This window comes from Motacilla alba, chromosome 1A, assembly GCF_015832195.1.
Source record: "Motacilla alba alba isolate MOTALB_02 chromosome 1A, Motacilla_alba_V1.0_pri, whole genome shotgun sequence".
In the NCBI taxonomy this organism is placed as follows: domain Eukaryota; kingdom Metazoa; phylum Chordata; class Aves; order Passeriformes; family Motacillidae; genus Motacilla; species Motacilla alba.
In genome coordinates this window covers 62,870,065-62,893,320 of record NC_052031.1, presented here as the reverse complement: position 1 = coordinate 62,893,320, position 23,256 = coordinate 62,870,065, and the positions used below count along the sequence as shown (strand labels likewise).

General features: G+C 42.2%; 1 protein-coding gene across 5 annotated transcripts in view; it reads right to left on the bottom strand.

Annotated features, from left to right (window-relative positions):
* The window catches only part of STAB2 (stabilin 2), a 77,663-nt gene that overhangs the window by 46,030 nt on the left and 8,377 nt on the right, over positions 1-23,256 (bottom strand). For all 5 annotated transcript variants that reach the window (XM_038155042.1, XM_038155044.1, XM_038155043.1 and 2 more), the window contains exons 5-20: positions 23,000-23,069; positions 21,138-21,233; positions 20,326-20,451; positions 18,688-18,884; positions 17,821-17,954; positions 13,653-13,786; positions 12,070-12,152; positions 11,244-11,393; positions 9,807-9,950; positions 8,951-9,013; positions 8,739-8,858; positions 8,058-8,111; positions 7,290-7,370; positions 6,218-6,367; positions 1,012-1,098; positions 391-502 (exon numbers count right to left, since the gene is read on the bottom strand). In XM_038155042.1, the coding sequence (XP_038010970.1) occupies positions 391-502; positions 1,012-1,098; positions 6,218-6,367; positions 7,290-7,370; positions 8,058-8,111; positions 8,739-8,858; positions 8,951-9,013; positions 9,807-9,950; positions 11,244-11,393; positions 12,070-12,152; positions 13,653-13,786; positions 17,821-17,954; positions 18,688-18,884; positions 20,326-20,451; positions 21,138-21,233; positions 23,000-23,069 (1,801 nt within the window). The remainder of the gene's footprint in view (positions 1-390; positions 503-1,011; positions 1,099-6,217; positions 6,368-7,289; positions 7,371-8,057; positions 8,112-8,738; positions 8,859-8,950; positions 9,014-9,806; positions 9,951-11,243; positions 11,394-12,069; positions 12,153-13,652; positions 13,787-17,820; positions 17,955-18,687; positions 18,885-20,325; positions 20,452-21,137; positions 21,234-22,999; positions 23,070-23,256) is intronic.

Sequence of the window (23,256 nt, the reverse complement as noted above, 5' to 3'; positions counted from 1 at the left end):
TTTATAGATCTAGTTGTTCTTAGATTGCATATGTTTGTCATAGCAGGCAGAATCTGTTCTGTTGTGGGCAATAGCAGATGGGAACAGAATAGCAAACATTTTCTTTTCAGTTACTTGTGTGAGGGAGACAGAAATCAAAAGAACAATGAATTCGTATAAAACAAGCTATGGCCCCTGCAAAAAAAGTCATTTAGAGTATTTACACAGACCCTGGCCTTATGATGTGTCCCTTTGAAATAGGAAATGAAAATACCCCAGGAACATCTTGCTCATCTTCCATAGGGACTGTTTAGCAGCCAGGTAGCTGCTGCCTGAACACCACTAGGGTCCAAAAGACCCTGCTGGGCTATTGCTCACTCTCTTGTGCCGAGGCTATAGACCTGCACTTACCTTTGTCACACTGAGGTCCATATTTGCCAGGGTCTGAGCAGAACTGGCAGCTCAAGCCTTGAAATGCCTCAGAGCAAACACAAGTGCCATTTCCATCCAGGCCATCCATACACTGTGATGTGGAAGGGAGGTGATTGTTATGTATGAATTCAAACAAGTCTTTACCCTAGAAAAGAGACTACATGCCTGTCCATATTTTGTGACTCTGACAGACTCTCAGGAAGAACTCCAGCTTTGCTGAGACGGGTGTTTCAAAGAAAAACTTTCTTTATGCTTTTTCTTTGCTGCTATATATTCTACCTTTCTTTGCAGTTTTTATGTGAGAATAGTGAGCTGGGGGTGTCATTACACTGTGCTGTGCAAATTAAAACAGGCCACTCAGCCTTGCCTGTGTGCTGGAACCCTAGAAATCTGCAATTTGGACATGTGAGAGGTGACAGATTCCCTTTCCCTCCTACCTATAACTGAACCTGAAATCCACAGCCACCATTGGGCACAGATGAAGGGGGCAGTCCTTGCGCAGCCCAACATTCCTGTTGTGCAGAAATGCTCCAGGGGCTTTTGGGACACAGCTCATCCTTCCCCCCTGGATTGCAGGGTGCTGTTGCATGCTCTGCTTACCTGCCCATTCCCTGAGCAGGGTTTGGAGAAACCTCCTGGACATGGTCTGCAGTTAGGGCCAAAGAAGCCTTTGCAACACTTTGGTTCCTGCAAAATAAAGAAAATATTCTCACTTTCAGTGCTTTAAGGCAGAGGCAGTGCATAAATACCAAATTTTTGTTGAGTTTCAGCCCTCTGAGAAATGCCTGCATGGATAGCTGTCTCTGAAAAGCCTTGTGTTGAACCAGAACCAGCTCTGCTCTGGCCTAGTTAAAAACCAGGAGGGGTATTGCCACTTCACTAAGGGGATGCACAGACCACCAGATATTGCCCTCTCAGTGTTAAAATCCCCATCCTGTCCCCACATGGCACTGGGTATCTGCTCATATTGTGTGCAGTCTCATATTTGCCAGTGGGAGTGCAGTGGAATTAGGATGCAGGCAGTTTCCTTGGAATCTGAGATCAGGAACCTCAGGATGTTTCACCACAGGGAGATGCTGTGACAGCCAGACATGCTGCTTTGATCTTCCTCCTTCCCCTCTGCACCAGGGTGGGATTTAGCCACCATGCAGCTCTGAATGGCCTTTTCAGCTGTATGTTGTTTAATTTGTGCAGTGGCTTCTTGATCTGTTTATTTGTAAAGAGAAAGCGTGTTAGAAAGGACTAATTTGCACGTGTGATTCAAGAGAACTAGGAATCAGCAAAGGGCTTACAAAGCTTACTGTTTTTAGACCTATCTGCCTGTCACTAAGTGGTGCTCATGAAGTGCAGAAGCTTATTTAGGAGCCCCAGAAAGGTATAATGTTCTCTTAGGGCTAATGACTTCTGCCAGAACTGGGCTTCCCAAGCAGTAGTTGGGGTGTGGTTCTCGTGACTGTTCCCCACTCATTGCTATCCAATATCAGGGGAAGTCCTGGGACAGGAGTGGCTGGGAGCAGGAGAGGATGAGCTGTCCTGTTCTTCATGGGTGAAGCTGTATGGGAAAATGAATACACCTGGCCTTGGAGCCTTGTGTGGAAACTCCTGCATGGCGGAGTATGAGTGTGCTGTTGTCAATAACATATGACAGCTAATCTGGATTTTCCCTGCTATTTACCTCTGAGATGTACACCAGCTCCTCTCAGCCTGATGTTGAAGTGCATGGAAACTACATGGACATGTCCAAACACCTCTCAACTCCAAAAGGAAAGTTCACCATGTATAAGAGAATATTTTGGAAAACTTTTACACACATTTCACCTTAAGGAGCTGTAATTCTATAACTTTGCTGTTATATTGCAGGCTCTAGCACAGCCAATTTTTTGAAAGGTTGGGCATTCAATAATGCAGCTCTGTTTTGAGAGAGGCTGGAACGTGCACAAAAGGGAAGCATTAGTATTTCTAAGCTATGTAGAATTCTGTGATACAGGGATAATATTACAGCATAATTTACCTGGAGTACAGAAAGAACCTTGCTGGTATTGCATTAAAAATTTTTATTAAGTTATGTATTTTTCACTATATGAACTTTCTTTTCATTGTTTCTGACTACTGACTTACAGGACTACTATCAGTGGATTTTTATAAAATGGGGAATAACATTTCTGTGGTAGCTAGGCTTGAGTTTTGTATGTGGAGAAATACACAGCTAAATTTGAATCTCTTAGATACAAAGCAGATGGGAGATCTGCAATCCTTCCTGAACCTGTGTCTGCAGACTGTTACTTCAGGGAGGATGCTTAATCAAAAGAAAACTTTTAACAGATGTGAGGTCTATTTTAAACATATCCAGTTTATTAACTCTCAAAGCATTGTCACAGTGATTCTCATTCCTCACATCTCCCCTCTGCTGAAATAGGACTTGCTTCAGCTGAGAAACAACTAAGAGCTCCTACGAAGGATACAGGGAATTTTGCAACAGCAAACAAAATAATGCTGAAATTGTCAGATGATTCAGCCATTGCCAAAAAGAGATGAAAGAACCATCTATATTTGTATTTTTCTAAACAGTTTCCCGTTTTCATATGTGGTTTTTTTGCTCTCTATCATGGCAGAGCAATAACCAAAATATGGACATGCCTTCCCCCTGTGCCTTTTGTACATCTGGTGAGTCTGCTGGGAAATGTCTCAGGATGGTCTCAGGATGGGCTGTGCATCCTGGGGACAGGGAGGCAGTGCATGCTGCAAACAGCCTGCACACACACCCTAGGTGGAAACACTGGAGACAGGGATTTGAAAAGGTGCTATACCAACTGCTGAGGGGCATGCTTATGGATTGCATACCCTGTAAATTTTAAGTATCTCTGTTTTATGACTTCTAAGTGCTCCAGCATGAATCTGGAACAAATTTTTGAAGAATTGTTATTAATTTCTTTCTCCTTTCTTTCCCCATTTTTCCTTCCCTCACTCCCTTCTTTTAATGAACATGAAGCTTCCTCAACAGAAGAAAACAAGGATGTGAATGCACTGGTGTCCTAGACTCAGTATAATGAGTAAACTAATATTGTCTGCGAGTCTAGTGAAACCTACAAATTAAACTTCTACGAGAATATTTTATTTTTTCCTGGAAAAACACAGATTAATTGAGTCTAGAATGCAGGCACTGTGAATGGAAATTTTTCTTGTGTATAGGTGGCAAAGAGAAAAATATTTTTTCTTCCACATGGTAGATCCTATACTCCATTATGATCCAGTGGTACACAGATATTTTTTGTCTTCACCCTTTGGCTGCTTTTCCTGACTAGCTAATTTATCACCATGTGGTGGTGACAGAGTCTGGCAATTACATTACTGAGGAGATATAAACTCCATTGGCAGTTTTAAAGGTGAATTCTCTACAAGCTCTACGTGCAATAACCTCTGAGAGGCTGAACCTTTCAGAATGTGGGTATGGAGTTTGTCAAAGCTATTGCCCTTGTGACTGTCAATGTCTTGTTTTTCAATCAAGTTAGCATAAATCCTAGAGCCAGTGTCAATTGTGTTACGTGACTGTTTTGTAGCCATTGAACAGGAGACCAGAAACCTGAATTATGGCACTTCTTCCACACATTTATCACTGGGGCTGTGGGGAAAGAATCAGGTACTGGTGTGGATTTAGTAGGCCCTCATGTTGTACAGGACTTAAAGGAATAAAGGATCAGAATTACAAAAGCATTTGTGCAGCAAATAGCTGAGGTACCAGTACCACTACTATGCTTTCAAGGTGTGTGGGTCAGATCTATATGTTTTGGCAAATACATTTCAATATTATAAAAGCTCTTTTACAACCTGCATAGTCACATCTGAAGCTGACATAGGGTCTTGCCTTTGTGCTTCTGAAAATTCCTGTAAGCGTGCCTTTACCCCTTTAGAACCTAAAAATCTGGCTGATTGTTGCGGGCAATGTTTCCCTCTGTTGATGCTGCTCTCCTTGATGCTCAGTGCCACTTGGTGTCACCTGCTCAGTCCCTTTCTCCCCGTGGAATGGTCCCAGCCACGTGTACCTGCTCCCTCCTCCTCCTGAGGGTGGGAGTCTGGTCTCTCTCTTCTGCCACGCCCCAGCAGAGGACAGAGAAAAGGGCCACACCTCCAGGCGAGGTCAGATCTGCCTGTTCTCAGGGGTAGATTGATACCCTGCCTTCACACTGAAGTCATTGGAGCACAGAGATCAATTCCCATCAAATCTGCCACTGGGGTGATGATCTCTGGGGGAAGGTGGAGCAGGGAGCTGGGGTCGGCTGCTCCTTCAGTGCTCTGAGCACCATTTGGCAGAGATCATCCAAACTGGCTGTGGTCCACACACCAGGCAGTACTGAGGACCTGCTGTCCCTTCTGTGCTCCTTGTGACATTTAGAATAAGCCCTGCTGTCCTTCAGTTATGCTCAGGGGCAGCTTTCAGCATTTAGGTATGGTGACATGGAAAAGTCTTCATTAGCCCAAAGGCTTCATCTTTAGGGATGCAAAGTTCTTCTAAGTGTGTAGATCCACCAGTTCCTACAAGGTTTGTGTCTTTTAACTCTTCAAAGACAAGCAGTGTTTATTAGATGCTGTTACTCCTGTTTTCTAACAGTGATGGGAATGCTGGGTGCAGAGTAAAAATTGCAAAAGCTATTGCTCCTTTGTGTTTTCCTGGCTAGCAATGCTCTGCTTAAATCTTGGACTATATATATTTTTGACTATGCATGAAGCTTTCAAGGCTGACAGAAGTTCCCAACTTAAATTTGGGGAATAATTTTTGTGACCGACAGCGCATGTTTTGTCTTTAGATAATTTTTTGCCTATTGCTTTAGGATAGATTGATGTTGGACATAATTTTCAGGTAGGTTTTTGGTAAGGAATTCAGATTACTGGGGTGTTCTGGGTGTGGATTGCTTTTTGCATCAGAGATTGCTGCTTGGAGCTCTGCCTGGTTTATGATTATATTGCACATACAGCACTTTGTAGTTACTGCCAGAGGTAAGAGATCTTCACCAGATCTTTGCCAGTGTTTTCTTCATTACATTTTGATGCTGTCCAGCTCTGCTGGGAACATCTTTGCAGGCTGTGGTTCTGGATTGTTTTAAGCTAAGACATTAAATGTTTTCCTTTTGTACCGGAACTGTCACTGGCCCACATGTGGGCTTGAACATGGTCCAGAGGCAGCTCCAGAGGGGCTGTGCTTACTCCAAGGGAAAACTTTGGTCTGACATTCAGCCCTCTTACCAGAAATAGCATCTGAATGTTACCTAAGTCAGCTAGGTTTGTCAGAATCTCCCCTTTTAAATGGGAGAAGTGTTGTTTCTGAAGGAAAGCAGGGCTTGGGGAAATTGTGGCTGCTGAAAACGACATATTTCTAATATATAAATGTAAAATTATTATGTTAATATTTTAACTTGCTGTTTCCTTTCCCTGCATATTTAGTAGAAATGAAAATACTGGTCTGGAGTAGTTTCCCTGAGAAACAGGGAGTAGTTTTCCCTGAGAACATGACTTGTAAATTCCCTTCTTACTTGTATGCACAGGTGGGATTCAGGAACTCAGGGAGGAAAGAGTTGGACTGGAGAGACAAAGGGTCTTGTTAATAAAACAACTATATTTTTTTAAGCTGGTATAGGATGTGTTCATATGAGCTCCCTGTTTGCAGTACTGCTAGGCTGGTGGCCATTGATTTACTTATTTCCAAAAATACCTCTTTCAAATGGATGATATCAGAGAAAGTTAGTAAAGTGAAGAGGAAGCTGGAATGCCTTCTTTGGAAGGGTTGGAGACAGATTCATCGTGATTCTCTTACCTTTGTGACCTGACTTGTCTCCTCACACCAATGTGGTAGGATTGGAACAATTGTGGGAGGGATGAGAACGCCCTCAAGGATATAAATACGACCATTTTTTGCAACAATATCAGTTTCTTCCAGTTTTTCTCCACTCACCAAGACTTGTCCCTATGAAACAATAAAACAATAATAATAATAATAAAGCGTTTTCAGCTCCTCAGTTGCTGATGATTTAATTTTAAATGTTTAAAATTACTTCCTAGTCATACTTCTTTTGAATTTGCTATCTGAATTTTATTATGCTCATTTATCCAAGAAGCACACATATATTGTATCTTTTCTTGAATGCTGGTCTTCAACAGAGGTATCTAAAGTTTTTCTATGAATCTGCCCTGTCAGCCTGTGTAACTGGTGGATAAGAGACTGGCCAAAATGGGAAGACTACTGATGACTTCAGGCACTGAATTCAGTGGGTTTAAGCATGCCTTGGTGTTCTCTCCGACAGAAGAGGGGGAAAGTGAGAGAGAGTCTGCGATCTATCCAAATTCACAGGAGAGGGGAAAAAAAGGTATTTTTTCTGCATTTACTCCTGCAGCTGCTCTGCCCTTACAAGAATTTTTATAGGTAGAAGAGAAGGAAGCTAACCTAACAGATCACCTTGGTTTTGGACAAGTACTGATGAATTAACACTTTAAAAAATGTCTTCACTAGGTACATCAGGATCAGAGACTATAATATTACAGAGAGAAAAAGAATATTTTTGTGTACATTGGTGTTAAAAATTACTAAAATATGTAACAATGATTTGAAATATTTTAAATAGATATTTTTTTTTTTTTTTAATGAGGCAGAGCATGAATGAGAATCATTCCTGGGCTGTGGATAAGCATAAGGACAAAATCCCTGTAGGCTGTCTTTGTATACCAATAATTTACTCTGCATCCTTTACAAAATTAATGTTAGCAGTAGGTGGGAATGAGAAGTTGAAAATTCCTCTGCTAATGCCTCCCCTTATCCCTTTTTTATTGCCCCTGCATGCAAAGTTGCCTGGATCAGAGCGAGCTGCTCCCAGGTGAGGGCTGTGACTTACAGTGCTGGTTCTGTTGAAGTGAATGAACTGCTTTGCCATGGTCCTGATGTGCTCTATTGAGACAAGGCTGGCAACCTCCAGCTGAAATGAATGTAAATTGGTTGAGACAAGTGTTATATCATTACTCTTTTCAAATCCAGACAGATTTCACAAGAAACACTTTCTTTGGGGCGAGGAAATTACTATCAATGTGACAATCATTATCAATTGGCAAACCAGCTTGTCTCACAAAGTGAGTGCCATTAACTCATGACTGAGCTTGATGGTTCCTGCAGGTGAGGACCTTATTACTCCAAAGAATATTAATTTTTCTTCCAATTACAACAATCAGTCTAATTAAAGTTAATACTTTTCTCTAAAAATAGCCCTGTTTGCATCCATAGACCATTGTGGTGGTGCTGGTATCATGAAGGTTCACGTGGTTCTCATGTTGCCTCTGTTCCCACTCTCTGTGCTGGGAGTGACCACGTCAGATGATACAAACTGAGCCTTTCATTAAGGACACAGCCACTTCTTTCCTTCCTTCCCCACAACAGAGACTGGGGTGGGGATGAACTTCCCCCCAGGAAAAACAGGGGGCTTGCTTAGAGGATGGAAGTACCAGCACTTTCTGCAAAACAGAAGACTGATTTTAGCAGAATAGGCTCAGAGGTAGCTCGATTTCAATGGCAGAAAGTCCTTTTCCTGCTACTCATGCCTGCAGTCCTGACAATGCCCCTGACAGGGCTGTGCTTCTACACTCTGGGCTGGCAAAGCAGCTATGCTCACCTCAGTGTTGGAGACAACGTGATATCGGACCAGCTCCAGCAGCTTCCAGGAACCCTGCCAGTGCAGAAAAGAGGCTGTTTTAGCCCAAAATGAGCCTCGGAAACCCAGTCTGGCTTGTTGAGTGGACATGGGGATGAGAACAGCATCACTGGCTGGTGCACCAGAAACCTCTATGTCAGTGGTGGTGTTCAGCTTGTGGCAGGCACCCTGGTGTTCCATGCCCTCATCCCTACACCACATTTTATTTTGATATGGGCCTTCCATGGCATGCATCTGTTTTGGGACAGGCAGGAGGTGTCCAGGGGACAGGATACCAATATCCAGCTCCTGGGATCCCACCAGCAGTGACTCCCATCCAGTGGGACCCTTGTGACAACTGCTTTCCTTGACTGTTGCCACCCAGGGTGATGCATTCAGGAGAGGTTTTGGGGCTGTGACAAGTGTCTGTCCAGGCTGTGATGTCTGGGTAAAAGCAGAGGACTGGGGGGCTGGTGTAGAGGAAGATCATCCCTCCATGTGATGGGAGACTCCACATCCTCTTCCTCTCTTGATCTTTAATTGTTAGAGATGGCTTTCAACCTTGATCATAGGAGCTAATTCAGATGAACACTGGACTATGCATGTATGAATCTCCTGTCTATCTGCTGTCTGAGAAAGATTTGCCTCATAGAAAGACTGTACCTCTGCAGAAAGCAGGTAATCCAGAACCTCAGCTTTCATATTACTCAGAGCCTTGTTACTTGGAACAAAGACTGTGTAAGCCTGGTTGTCCTGCTGTAAATCCATTCCTAGGCCAGTTTTCTGTTTTGATTTAAAAATAAAAATGAAATTACATATTAATGTTGAAGAATATCTGAAATTAGCCTTTTGTAATTGCTTTAATGGATTCTTACCTCTATCAAAGATGTAAATTGGCTGTATCTTCCATTAGCTTGAAGTAATGACATTATCGTTTTCTGAAATAGGATAAAAGTAACATTTGTTTTAGTTGGGAATATGAAATAAATGCCAGCTTTTATGAGACATTTCTTGACTTACTGCATGAGTCTCAGTTGTTACAGATTGAATACATTGAATTTGAGGGGATGATGATGCTTAGAAATGACTGAGATGGCAGCACTTTTTTCCTGGTGCTATTCTGGTTTATAGGTAGATTTTGTAATTTTCCTGAGATACTGGGTGGTCACAGGAAACACAGTTGTGTGTGTATGGGGAAAAGGTTTTTATCTCTTCATCCCCAGTTAAAAAAAAAAAAAAAAGATAGAGGAGTAAAATACTTGAAAAATGCAACATAAGGAAGGAAAATTTTAAGCAAGCATGATAAGCTGGGAACCAAAAACCCAAAGCATTTAAAATCACTTTTTTTTTTTTTTTTAATATTAGCCTTTTGGGGAGAGGAATTGAAAGTTTGAACACAAGTCTTGGCTGGTACAGATGTCCCTTCTTTTAGTGTGTGATTCTGGCATTCAGTGAAATTCACTGATCACGACTGCCAGTTTTCCAAGGAACCAACCAGATGCAGTGAGAACATCCAAACCCTCCACGGTCCAGCTTGGCAGAAGGGTGAATGTCTGTTTTCTGTGGAACTGTGTCATTACCTTTCACTTTGAAAATTGCTTCTGTGGGCTGATGTGCAATGGCTCAGTAGAGTTTGTTTGGTTTCTGTCACTCACCCTCCTTCACATTCACCTCATGTGAGACTATTTTAAGAGGAAGCTTGACATGGCATGTCTGTAACTTATGGCTCACCTCTTTGCTGCTCTCAAATGTTGGCTCCACGTTGTCCATGGCTTTGTCAATAATGTGCAAAATTCCATTGGAAGCAATAATATCTCCCTGCAAAATTTTTCCTTTCCCCCTTCCTCCTTGGATTCTAATCCTTAATTGATTATCCTGAAAGAAACCAGGCAATAGATAGTGAATTCTTTATTATGAAATGACAGCAGAGTGTGTACATAGGCTGAATGTACTCTAAGACCCCTTCCTGTTGCCAACAGCTAAAAAATTTAAATCTGGGAAATATGCTGAAGATTGCTTCCAATGCTTATCAAGGAAATGGAAAAAAAATCCTTTTGATCAGGACCATGTTCTTTTGCTTCAGGACAGCAAAATTCAGAAGAGAAAAAGAGACAGCCCCTGAGGGGAATTCAGCATACCTGAAAGTGTTGTGGTGACTGCTAGTAATAAAAATCTGCCAGGAAATGATTTAAAATATTGTTGTACTCGAAAGGTCTGCTCCTATAATCTTGTGGGACTCTAAACCATTTCCTTATATTCAATGTACATTTAAAACAACAAATTGTTGCTGATTCTGCACTGTACTGAAGCCTCCAGGAAACAAGCAGGGCTCAGACAGCAAGGATATTTTCCTGTTACAAATGGAGTGTGTACTACTGAACATACAAAACAGATATCTCTGCTCAGATGCCACTGAGCTACTGCAAAACATAAGAACGACTTGATTTCAGCCTCCACAGAGGCCCAGTCCATCAAGAGACACATAATGGACCAAGAACAATAATTTCAGATTATAAAATCTAGTGTATCATCCACAGACAACAAGTTTCTTTAAACTGTGGGATCACAGTGCCCTGATGATTACTGACATGGGGTAATCTGGGCTACTGCTGGACTTTGCTATAGATTTCCCATGGTTAATTGCCCCATGTTCTCTCTCTGCTGGGACTTCCATCTGCTGCCAGGTTCCAAGGCTGCTGATGCTCCGTGGGAGGTGGGATCTGCAGCTCAGCCAGTGTCTGCTCCATGGGAGCAGTGTTCACAGGTTTCCAGCATAAACTCTGTGTTTTTTTTCTCCCCCTGACCCCTCTTACTTCACCTGGGCTCTCTTAACACCCGTCTCCTGCCCCCCAGCTCTGTTGGTCATACCTACAGATTTAAGATAACATCATTTTAGCAAACATTTTAGACCAGTCTGTTGGTCTGCCAAGTCACTCAGTGCTGACAAATGACTAAGGGTAACTTTTTGCTGGTTTTAGTGGGATCTTTGATGCCAGTGAGGTTTTAGGTTTGACTTGATCTCTTTGTAGTACATGGCCATGGCTGTGGTTTTTCCTAATCCAAGAGTTCTCTTCACCCTGATGTCTCCCTGCAGCTAGAGCTTTCCTGCTCCTCATGGGGGGAACAGAGAGCACTATCCTTGCTGTGGGAGGCTGAAAGGCCACTTACCTTTTCCCCCTTTGACATCTCTCCTGACTTGCCAGTCAAAGTATATATTACATTAGCATTATTCAAGCTACTGGTGTTCAGTTGACCTGCAATAATATGGAGTTTAATGAAGTACTGGGCTTTCTGTTTATTTTTCAGAAGATCCTTTACCTAGAAAAGCAGAGGAACAGAGATTTATTTCAATGCAGGCTTTATCTTAAAAAAAAAAAAAAACCCAAAATAAAAAAAACCAAACAAAACAAAATCATGGTGAATGCTTTTTTGTTCTCTTCAGTTCTTACACTCTGAAATTATGTATTTTACCATGAAGCAAGGTGATGGAGTCTGAAAAAAGTGGAGACCTCTCTTGGTTTTGGTTCAGCTCACATTGTATCCTTACATCCCTGTATGAGCAGCAGGTGCCTCCAGAATTGTCCTGGTGTCAGTGGAAGGTGCTAATTACATATCAGTCTCTTTATTTTTTTTTTTTTTAACTAAAGCCATTATTTTTTATCTCCCTTACGTAAAAGGTGACCTGCAGGCCTCGCTGCTGACAATTCTGATCTTAGTTCAACCCCTGGCTCAACTGAGTGAAAAGACTTTGAGCAAGGTCATGTAAGACAATCCAAAACTTAGCTTGGGGTGTGACAGTGCTCTCCCTAACTCACCAAATTATTTTGTTTTTCTTTAAAGTAGGAAAAATGCAGCCTGTGGCCCTAGATTTAAATGTGACTGGAAGTGGACTAGAGCAAATTATTTATATCTGCTGAATCAAAACACAACGCAGATGAGATTTCTGCAGAAGCCAAATCCCCCAAATGTGAAACCTTTTCTCATGTTTACTTACATTTGTGCCTTTGAGTCCCTTGTTTGTTGGTACAAGCACAGTAAATGGTCCCAGAGTGCTCAGCTGCCATTCATAGGTATTTTCTTGTGAGAAGAGGGAATAAAAAAAGTTTAAATGCTTATTGAAAAACCTCATTTGCCAAAGGGACTGTGAGAAGCTGTGAAGGGAGAATAAGCAACAATAGTATCTGATTATTAAATATTAATTTAAGGTTCTAAAGTACAAGCCATTAAAAGATGAGAGACAGATGGGATGTGAAATCCAGGTGCTGCTGCATATTTGACACAAAATGAGGCAAAACATTCAGGATGCTTCCGGCAGCCTGGATTCTGTGGCATGCAGGACAGAGCAAGGACACAGAACCAGCAGCTTCTTTGGGGATGTGTCCTTACAGGAAGACAGCCTTCTGATTTAAATCAATTCAGTCTCCATGGGGTGAGAAATATGCAGCTGATAACCTGCTGGTACTGCAAATATCAGCAACCACACCACTGGTAATCAAAACTAGATGCATTGAAAGTTAATTAGAATTCATTTACTACCCAGAGGCTATTTCTGTATCCAAGGCCAGCAGCATGAGAGATCACTGGTTCTGCAGCTGAAGGCATTAAATACTTCTGATATTCAGCTTTTTTTCTAGAGGTATAAAATCAGAACTGAAAAAAATCTTTACAGTCGTTACAGGTGTATTATACAGAGAATGTATCTCAAAATTAATATGCTGTCCTACAAAACATCTACAAATTCTTAGCTTTTGAAAGACATCGGTGTGGAGTCAAGATATTTCAAGTTAACCTGGTTAGTGGTAGCTTCTGGCAAGTAGATCATGTGGCACATTGATGTCCAAAACTTAACCAAAGCACATGAAATCTGGGTTGTTGTTAACTCAGCATGCTGGGCACTTTGCAGACATGTGAGGAGAAATGCACAGAGAAACTGCAACTGAACTCTCAGTGCTGAGGCAATGGATATTGATCTTCAGCACTCAGTATGAAAGGCTCTGCCAGGTTTGGACCTTGGCCAGCTACAGGGGATTCCTATTCCTTCTGTTCAGGAATTCATGGTCTTTAATTGCTGGGCTCCGTGGGACTGAGCAAATTATATTAAAGAGAAGGATTTTTTCCTCCACATTTACAAGCTTAAGTCAAAGATCCAGCTTAATTCTAGCAGTGTTTGTTCATGCCTCAAGATTTTTGGCCATAGAGAAGATGATGAAGGCTGTTGGGTTGTTCAGTTCACCAGGTAACTGGGAATGCCAGTGTTTGTGATAGACTAGTGTGGGTCATTCTAGGCCAAATCTCACTTGTCCAAAACAGTGGGGGCAGGGAGAAGAAGTGGGGTAATCCCACTTGTTACACTGTGGTGCAAAATCCACTGGTGATGTTGAATTATGTGTGAGTGGTTGTGGAACATGTTTAGCACTTCTGCCTGGAAGTTCTTGCAGTCTGCATTCCCAGTGTGGGGAGCAGAGCAGCTTCAGATGGTCTGAGGGGCTTTGAAGTGGGCAGCACATGTGCTGTCATGCTGCGGGGGGAAGACAGGGCAGGATCAGCCCCCTGGGCTCTGCTTGTGCTGTTACTCACCCATGAGCAAGAGGCTGGATGTCAGCTTGCCCTGCCACTGTCCTCCCACTTCTGCGTTCAGCTCCTGGAGGCGCTCCATGATGTTCCCATAGCACACAAACCCATTCCCCACGGAGCCCCCCTGGCACGTGCACCTGGGAAAGGATTGGGATTTTAGCTGTGCCTCGCAATAAACTGGCACCAGGTGTCACCTGTTGCTCCCCTGAAGGCATTTCCAGGAAGCACTGGTGCACTGTAGGTAATTCCCTGCTTGTGCCTGCTGTGAAGTCAGTGTGTGGGGCACGGATGGCTGCTGCCTCGTGTGGTGGGCTCTTGTTAGCTGGGCCAGGAGCCAGCAGTGTCCGTCTTGCAGGACCTGTGAATAGAGGCCATGTGCAGCCTCTGCTCCCAAAAGTGTTGTGGCTGCTGGAGCCCAGAAATCTACAGAACCTACCCTGTTTGTGGGTGAGGACAGAGCAGAGCATAAATGTGCCAGGTGTGACTCCTGCAGCAGGGAGTCTGTTTTGTGAAGTGCTCACTCATGACATGGGATTTGGCAGATTTATGGGAGTTAAGGGAGGTGATAGCAGCTCATCAGTGAATAGCTGCACTGGTTTTGTAGAAAAAGTTTTTTCCTTTCAACAAAGCAAAAGTGGTGGTTTATTACCCTGCCCTTTAAGTAATGCCATCATTGTGGGCATTAATACTTGTACTTTTAACATTATCTTTTTATTTTCTGCTGCAGCACAAAATATTGTGGTTTTTTAGAGGTATGTGTTGCTGCTGCTGTCTCTCTTCTGTAAATAGCATCTCATATGTAACACCCTGTCTGTGTCCTGGGGACTCCAGCCTGTGGGGGTGCCAGTGGGGTGTGCCTGACCCAGTACTCTGAGTGCCTAAAGCAGACTCAGGTCACAGCGCCCATGAGATGGACAGACAGACACTGGATTAACAGTACCCTTCCCAATTAAGTCTGCAGCACCTTCAATATTCATAGAAGCTCTAACCACAATGGTTCATCTCTCTGGATATTTTTTCCTAATGGCATCACTGGAGAAGGAACATTGCTTCATGTCAGCAAAAGATGCCCTTTCTGTAATTACTCATTTGCATGTGCTGGGTGTTAGGAACACACCCCTGCCACTAACACCCCACAGCAGTTCCAGCCACATGCCAGACCCTCTCCTTTTTCCCATGCATGGTCTGCTGCAGCTGTTTCTCCAGTGAGAGCAGTATTATTGGAAAGTCCCCACAAGTCCCTGCAGTCTGGGGAGCTGCACACAGGCTCAGAGGAGTGTTGAAATTTTGGCCAAGAGTCTCAGGCTTTGACTCTGATCCTGGGTAAAAATGGCAGTCTAAAAGCAACCTACATTTTTAGGATGCTATTCTGAGGGTGAATCCACTTCTTTTTAAGAGGATCTCTTGAGCAGAGAGAGCATGACTGTGGAGCCTGGATGAAGGGTTTACAGCTGGGAGGGAGGAACAGCTGCTCCTTGGGAGCTGATCCATTTTTTTTCTGGTGGGGCAAATATTGCTGAATTGCTGTAGGTCGCTCCCTTCTACTTCTGATCAGAGAAGAAAACAACTGAGGCTTCAAAGGAGCTGAGAAATAGCAAAGTAGAAAAAAGGAGCTACCCTTGAATTATGGCACAAATCAGATCCAGGTTTCAAAATAAAGCTCTCCTCTCTTTTTCATCCAATGTTCATAAAGAAGAAGGTGTTTAAACATAATAACTTTTTTTGGCTATTGTTTCTGGGGGCACAGTGAACTGCAGAAATGCCTGCATGGTTTGAAACTTCTCTCCTGAGGGCAATACTGCTCATAACTGAGTGGGCATCCAAGTGACACAGTTTGGATTTGTGTGCCAAAGGAAAGCACTGAGCAATTACAGATTAGCACCTATTGCATGGGATTAAGCCCTTCAATCTGTGTGCTTCCTCACTCCTTCTGATGGAGGAATTGACTTTCTGTGGCTGGGCATGGGGAAGACCAGCAGGATGGGAAAAGATGGGAACTGTCACCACTTCAGCTTATTCAGGGAAGAAAAAACTCTATCTCTCTGGAAGAGAAAAGCCCAGTTTTCTGTCTCCGTTTTACCAAAACCCTCTATAATAGAGTTTTGGTTTATGAAGCTACTAATTTCTACATTGAAGACCTAGAGGGAAAATAAGAGTGGCATTAAGAGAAAATAATAGAGTTTAACTGACAGTAGGGCAGCTCTCCTTGGAAACCAGAGAGGCTATGATCTAATATGCAGTGTAACTCTGCACTGGTTAGAGCTTCATAGCTCCTGGGCAAGGCTGAACGTGATTACTGTGCTGAAGCAACAGCAGAGAAAGTGTCAGCACTCATTCAGGAAAAATCTACATGGGAACATAAGACATAGGCAATTGTGATTTTTGAGGAGGTTGCTGTGTTACCTTCACAAATCAAATGTTTGAGTTTTTACATCCTTGCCTGTATGAGAGATTTATTCCTGTACAAATAATTTGGTTCTGGAGAAAGTAGAACTGTTCTGTGTGAGGAAAGCTAATAGCACAACTGTATCCTTAAAAAAAGCAAAACAAAACAAAAATATAAAGGAAACAATGCAGTTTTGTGGTCTCTGTTACAGCTCTGTGTTTTAGAAAACAAACAAACAAAAATAACCAAGAAAGCCCTCCCAAAATGCATTTAAAATCTGAGATGCAGCCAAAATACAGTCTGCCGCTTACCAGAATCTATTTTTGTGCCCACATTTACAAATTAATGTTTTTCTTTTTAAAGTTCCTCTTTCATAAAAAGATTTTCCTTAGCTCAAGTTTTATTTCAATCCTGCTCTACTCTTCTGTATTTTTTTTGCCATTAAATATCATTAAATGAATGATGTGCAGAGAATTTTTATTGTTCTGTCCCATCCTCAGTAATAAATTTTTTATTTTCTCATTCTAAGATTCTCAAAACTTTCTCAGCTTTCAAAAATTGTTTTACAATGCTGAAACAGTGACTAATTAGGGAAAAAAGCTCCTGATTTGGAATTTTATTTCAAAATTTCAGCTGCTGTTGTGCAGTATGGTAGCACTCAATACTAAGTGTTGTGCGAGTCTGTAGTGAGCAGTTTGAGTAGCACACTATGCTGTAGAAGAGAGCCAGGGGATATTCTAGATAAACTTCTTTGAAATGCACAATAGCTGATGCAGAAGTGATGCATTCTAGATAAACTTGTTTGAAATGCACAATAGCTGATGCAGAAGTGATGCTGGTATTACCCTGCCAGGGAAAGCTACATGATGGCACAAGGACTGGTAATGAGAATACTCTCCCGAGAGAATGCTTTCTGTCTCTGGATCTAGGTGATAATTTGTTCCTAATTTGCAATAAATGGCCCGTATTGTCCTTCATGTTCAATTTCTCAGCTCCCAAAAGCTGTTATTTAAGGCACGGCTCTTTAACCCAGTACCTGCCATCACTGGGCTATAGAAACACATAAGCCAAATTCTGTGGTTTAAGAGAGCTTTGTAGAGTTTAGTGCCATCTGTGCCTTTTTCCTAACATCCATGCAACATATTTCTGCACAGCAAAAGCCAAATCTGCCAGAGGTTTTGCAGTTTCCCACTTGCTTGACTCGAGGTTTTAAGGAATCTGCTGGGGTTGGTGCTGCTTTCACAGCTTGGGGGGCAGATCCCCTGGTTGTGTCTGAATTAGTAGACTCAGAAGAGGCAGAGCTCCAGTGCTATCCCATAATTAATGCTGATTAATTTTCAGCATGCTGCCTGGCGTGTTTCTGGCCCTCACCAAGGAGCATTTTCCCGGGCAGTGCCCAGGCACAGCTGAAGGGAGAGCATGTGCCAGGGACTGCTGCCAAGAGAAAGTTACTCTGTTTTGGAAGAGACTTTAGCTGTGAGACAGACAATGCTGCTTGCCCCGAGGAAGAGAAAAGAGGTTTTGGTCCTTTTATTTACTAGTGTAGAAATGACCTCTGAGTGCTTTAAAAATAAAACTTAATAGGTATTAGCAAATGGCCTGCTGAAATCTATCACTGTGTTAATGACCCTAACCCACCCCATTAAATCTTGTGATTTGTCCTTGATAAAGAAGCCATTAAAGATAATTTCAGGAGGTGTCCATCTACAGGATTTGTTTTAGCAGCCTATTAACTGGGGAAGGAGGGAGAAACTGTGGGAAAATGTCATAAGCAAAAAGACTCACGTAATCTGTCCTGGTGCAACTGTTAAGCATTTGGCTTTTTTGTGGCAGGGGTTGCTTGTTTCACAGCTGTCCATCATGCTGCAGCCTTTCCCAGGTACAAAGTTGGTATAATGCTCCTTGCATTCGCAGTGGGACTAAATTAGAAGGATGTGAGAGGGGAGAGAAAATTAGCTGTGCACAAATTGTGGATTTCAGCATAATTTCTGAAATGACGGCTTGAACATAGTGTTAATCACCTGGTGAGTTCAGACACAAATATAAAGCTTATATTTGTACACACCAGCCTGTGTTTCAGCCATTTGCACTTCACTGAGACATGACCATGAACTGCAAAAGAACCCTGAATAATCAAGTCCCTTTCTGGCTCTTCAGGGTGTCCAGGCAAACCAGGCCTTCTGAAGCCTTGCTTTTTTGGTGGTGCAAGTTTTACACACAGAAATTGGAGCCAGTTGCCAACACCATGAATAATATGTAGTCTTTGTAAAGTGCTGTTCATTGATTGTTTTCAAAGACTCAGATTGCTTCTTTCCTAAATGAACTAAATTTAGATTTATGTGGTACCAGTATAAGGACCCTGCTGGTTCTACAAGTCCCCTGTGTCAGAGAGACAAAATTTACCTGGGAGAAGATCTATTTCAATTGCCTGCATTTTGGGGAGGCAAATCAGAGTCAAAATAGTCCCCAAAAAAACAACACTATTGCCATTCCTATTTTCAGAGAGGAGCTAAAAGGACTCCCTCCTGGTCAACAGTAGGGCTTATGGCAAAGCTAAGAATAGCATTTGATTTTCTTGGGAGCTGTTTCCATACCCCCAATGCCTTCTTTTTGGAGAGAAAGCATTATTTCTGCTTGGGCAGTTACACTGACCTTTCCTGGACCATCGTAGATGCAGATGCTGGACTGTGCAGGGCAGCTCCCGTGTGCTGCCTGACAAGGGTCTATGGGCAGGCAGATTTGACCATCCCCTGTGTAACCTTCTCCACAGGTGCATTTGTGCTGGTTTGGCCCAAGGTAAACGCAGTCGGCATTAGGATCGCAGACCTTTTTGGAGCACGGGTTGATAGCTTGTAAAAAAGAAGTGAAGTAAATGAATCATTGCCCACAGTTCTAAAATTGGAGACAAGGATTTACCAGAGCACCTCCATGCCAAACAAAGCCTGGGCAGACTAAACTTTTCATAACAGCCAAGTCTGAAGTATTGTGGCCGCGTGGAGATGGAAGGGAGGAATGTGTTTATGCTAACATAGCAACCAACTGTTTGCTTTTGAGCAGAAATGATCTCTTAACTTGGCAAATTGAGTTATAAACAGATTAAAGCATGTAACGTGCTCATTAAAATATCACAACTATTTCCTTGTTCTCTGGTGGATTTTAACTAGAGAAGGTCAGGTGGGAGGTATGAGGTCTGTGCAAGCTTCAAGCACATGTCAGATCAGTTGGAAAATATTTCTCAATACAATAGCCCTTCACTGTTTTCTTTCCGGTAGTTAAACAATTTAATGTCATCGGTTCAGCTGTATGGAAAACTGTCCAGCAAGTACTTTAGTCTTCCACACTCTTCTGCTTTCAGGATGGCACTAGAAGTTCACTAGTTATTTCAATGAACTATTTTTTTGAGGCAATAGCATTGATTGCTCCTTTTCAAGATCAAGCAATGCTTGGAGAGCATCTTCTCACACCTTTGTGTCCACGTTTGGTTACGGTTAAGCAAATGTTGTATCTAGAAGATGGCATGCCCTGGAGACACCTAAAAAGTGGTGCTTCTCACTGTTTACTTGTCTTTTCTCCCTTGATTTCCCCTCAGCTGAGACTGATGTGAGCCAACCTCTTCTAAATTGTGCTTCCAGCATCAGATTAAACAGTATTCTTTGTTGCAATTATTCTAGAAAGACGGACTGGTACCATAAGACATAAAGTGAGTAGGGAAAAGAAAATCTGGATTCTTGTGAAGTTAATTTGGGCATTGAATAGCAAGTTGAGTCTATAAAGACACATCTAAGGTAGATTTTACCTGTAGCTGAGATGCTATCAGCTTTGTTTCATGAAAAACAGGAAAGCTAAAATGAACTTTACTTGCCTGTAGAGTTTGTGCTTGCTGATGGAACTGAGCTGTCACAGGATGGATGCTGAATAAATAAAAGCACTTGGTTGCTGTTGTTATGGAAGCAAGCTTTGAGGCTGGACTGTACCAAGCAGAAGGATATGACAGCAGTGGATTTGTAAGCATTGATGACCCAGTACCCACCCGGGTCAACTCCAGTCAAGGGAGTTGATTAGGTTTAGTCTGATTGCATGGACTGTAACTTGTTAGGTTGGATGGATGGGCTTCTAAAGCACATTTTAGGATTTTGTTTCTTCCTGAAGGAACCTGGTTTGTGCTTTAGGATATGAACCCAAGAGAAAAATTACATGGTGAGATGTGGCTCAAAAGCAAACTCCATATCTGAGCTACAACACTAATGGTGGTGTATTTAAGGAACTGGGGCAGACATGGAAATTACTCACGTTCACATCGTGTACTGTCCCCATGGAAGCCGGGCAGACACGTGCATTGCAGCTGTCTTCCATCCTCCCCTGAGGCAGCACACCTGGCGTGTGCCGGGCACCGCAGCGCCTCGCACTCGGCTATGGCTGAGGGACAGAGGGGGACAGGTTAAGCTGTGCCTGCACGCTCTCAGGCTTTGAGGCTCTGTGGAAACCCAGGGAACCGGGAATATTTCTCTGCTCTGGGGTACCCTTGACCCCCAGGGGAGCACTGACTTTGACCCTCATTCATGGAGAAAGTTTCCTAGACTTCAAGACTGATGGAATCCACAAAAAGTGTGAAATAGATTATAGAGAGTAGTGCAGGTGCATCACTTGGTGAGAAATTTAGGTTTTGGGATTTTTAGTATGTTGTGGATGGAAGCAAGATGGAGGGCACAGGGTGTCATCCTGGGTTTCTTTTGCATGCTTCTTCTTCCTTCTTCTTGGGTTTGGGTGGCATTTTGTAATTGGGCAGAAAAGCCCGCATTGCGGGCTGGGTTAAAAGGGACAGTAATCCAGGTGTCAGTTCTTAAGTGGATAGTTTAGTCTTAAAAGACCTTGTAGCAAGAAATCGTTAGCCATTTTGTGCCTTGCTGCTAAGAAATAATAAACAGCTGAGTCCAAACATGAAACTCCCATCTCAAGTGCCTTCAATCCAGACCCAGAGAAACCAATAAGGTTCAGTCTATGTTTGGTTGCTCTTGCATTACTAACCTGAGACCCATTCATCCTCACCAAGTCCACCTGTATCACAGCTGTTGAATACATGTCCTGTGGAAAATGCTACTTACGCTGGTCACAGCGGAGCCCTTTGTATCCAGACAAGCAAGTACAGCTTCCATCCCCTGCAATTCCACTGTTGCACACTCCATGAACGCAGCCACAAACTACAGGGAGAAATGGATTTGCTTTGCTGAACAAAGATGGGGCTTGGAAAGCCATCATTACTCATAGCAAGGTGCGTCCTAGCCAGCAGCTTTGGCCAAACCAAGCTCTGACCTGAGGGCCTGAATTTATAGGTGAGGGGATCAGTACTTGCAGTTGCATGCATCAGTAAATAACACACACATTTTTGAAGGCTGTTAACAGCCCCAAGTCTGAAAATCTGCAGAACACACACTGTAAACACCAAACGGACTTGTTGCTAATGTCAAAAATTGCAAAACTTCACAAACAACTTGAAGCCAAAATTGGATATAATGTGTAACATAGACCTCTTTAGTAATGCTTAACCTATTGCTTGGTTCTGCTTCAACTCTATATCTCTCACAAACCTCAAGAAGAGATGAGATTTAAGACCTTTTTTTTTTTCCTGCTCCCTAAACAGAATTTATTTAGTTAAAAGCATCATTAATCACTGTAGAGGTCTCAGACTTCTCTCTTCCCATAGTCTCTCATTTCTGGTTATATTCTGGTTATAAACCCAGTGACAATATGCACACAAGGTGATGCATTCACAGTCCAGACAACTAAGAGACCCTTTAAAAATTTTTTTTGAAGCCTTAAGTATTCTGAAAAAGCTTTATACTTGTAACTGTTTGAATTATGGCAATGATGTTTTTTAAAAAGGACGTTTAGGGTTACACTTGGAAAAGTCCAAAAGAGGTACAGAATTGTATTGCTGACTTCATGCTTAAGCTACAGTGGTGTAGCATATCCCCTTCCCCTTAAAAACAGCTTGTGTTCATGCAAATCATCTGCACTAATTAATTAACAACTTCCTACCTATGTTAATAGTCAAAATATAAAAACCAGGAATGTCTAAGGTATTACTGAAAAGCAGCCACAAATGAACATTGTTTATATTTTATTCATTTTAGAACACTTAAAGGAGCTCAAATATGTGACAGCTGAAGTGTAAAATATTGCTTAAATTAATATGTAATTGAATCCTCCAGTAACTTCTTGGAACATAATTACATTTAAGATAGTAAATGCATTCAAGTACCCTATTTTCATGAAAATGCTGGCTCAGTTACATTTCTATGTATCAACACTGGCATCCAGTGGACAGCTGGTAGAAAAAGGGCCTTTGAGCCAGCAGTAGTGTAGGATTAGTGTAGAAAGACTGACACAGATTATTTGAGACTATTTGAGACTCCCCAAAAGTAAAATTATGTAGATCTTGAGGAAAGGAGTTTTACTTTGAGATAAACAACTATTACCACTTAAGAATAACACTATTTTTTTTTTTTTCAGGCAGTTTTCTGTTTTTTCAGTGTCATTTTCAGCAAGGGTCAGGAAGGTAAAACAGCAGAGACCATTAAGAAACAGGCAAAAGTGGAAAATTTTATATGCATATATACACTTGTGATACATAAACATTTTAGAAAGTGTACGTGGATTCAATTGCTCCTTCAGACTTCCACTTCTGATAGATGTATGGCTAATCAGTGAATTCATCAACCACCCAAACCCCAAAACTAAAGTAAGCACATCCTTTATCCCACTTTTGACAGAACTGTATATCTCCCTGGCACAAAACAGAGCAAAGAGCTCTCTTTCCTTTCCCCACTGTGTTCTCTGAGGCAGACAGCAGCTCTTGCTGGGAACTCTTTGGGCCCTCCACCAATTTCACTGGGATTTCTTAGAGTCTGAATGCCGCTTTCACTCCCTTCTTTTCCCTAATCAAATAAAGCAAGTGCAAATTTACCTGATGTGCAGTCAGGACCAAATAAATTGTCTTCAGCACATTTTTCACAGGCTGTCCCACCAAATCCTTTCTGTGAATTACACAATGGAAATCAAAATTCAAGTTTCTCATCTAGCTCTATACAGACAGATATACGCTTAGCAGGCTGAAAACAGCATCTTTTGCTGCCAAAACAAAGTAACATGACAGTTTCAATCAATAGCTACCACAATCTAGAAAACATTGTCTTTTGAACAATCTTGCCCCCACATATTTTT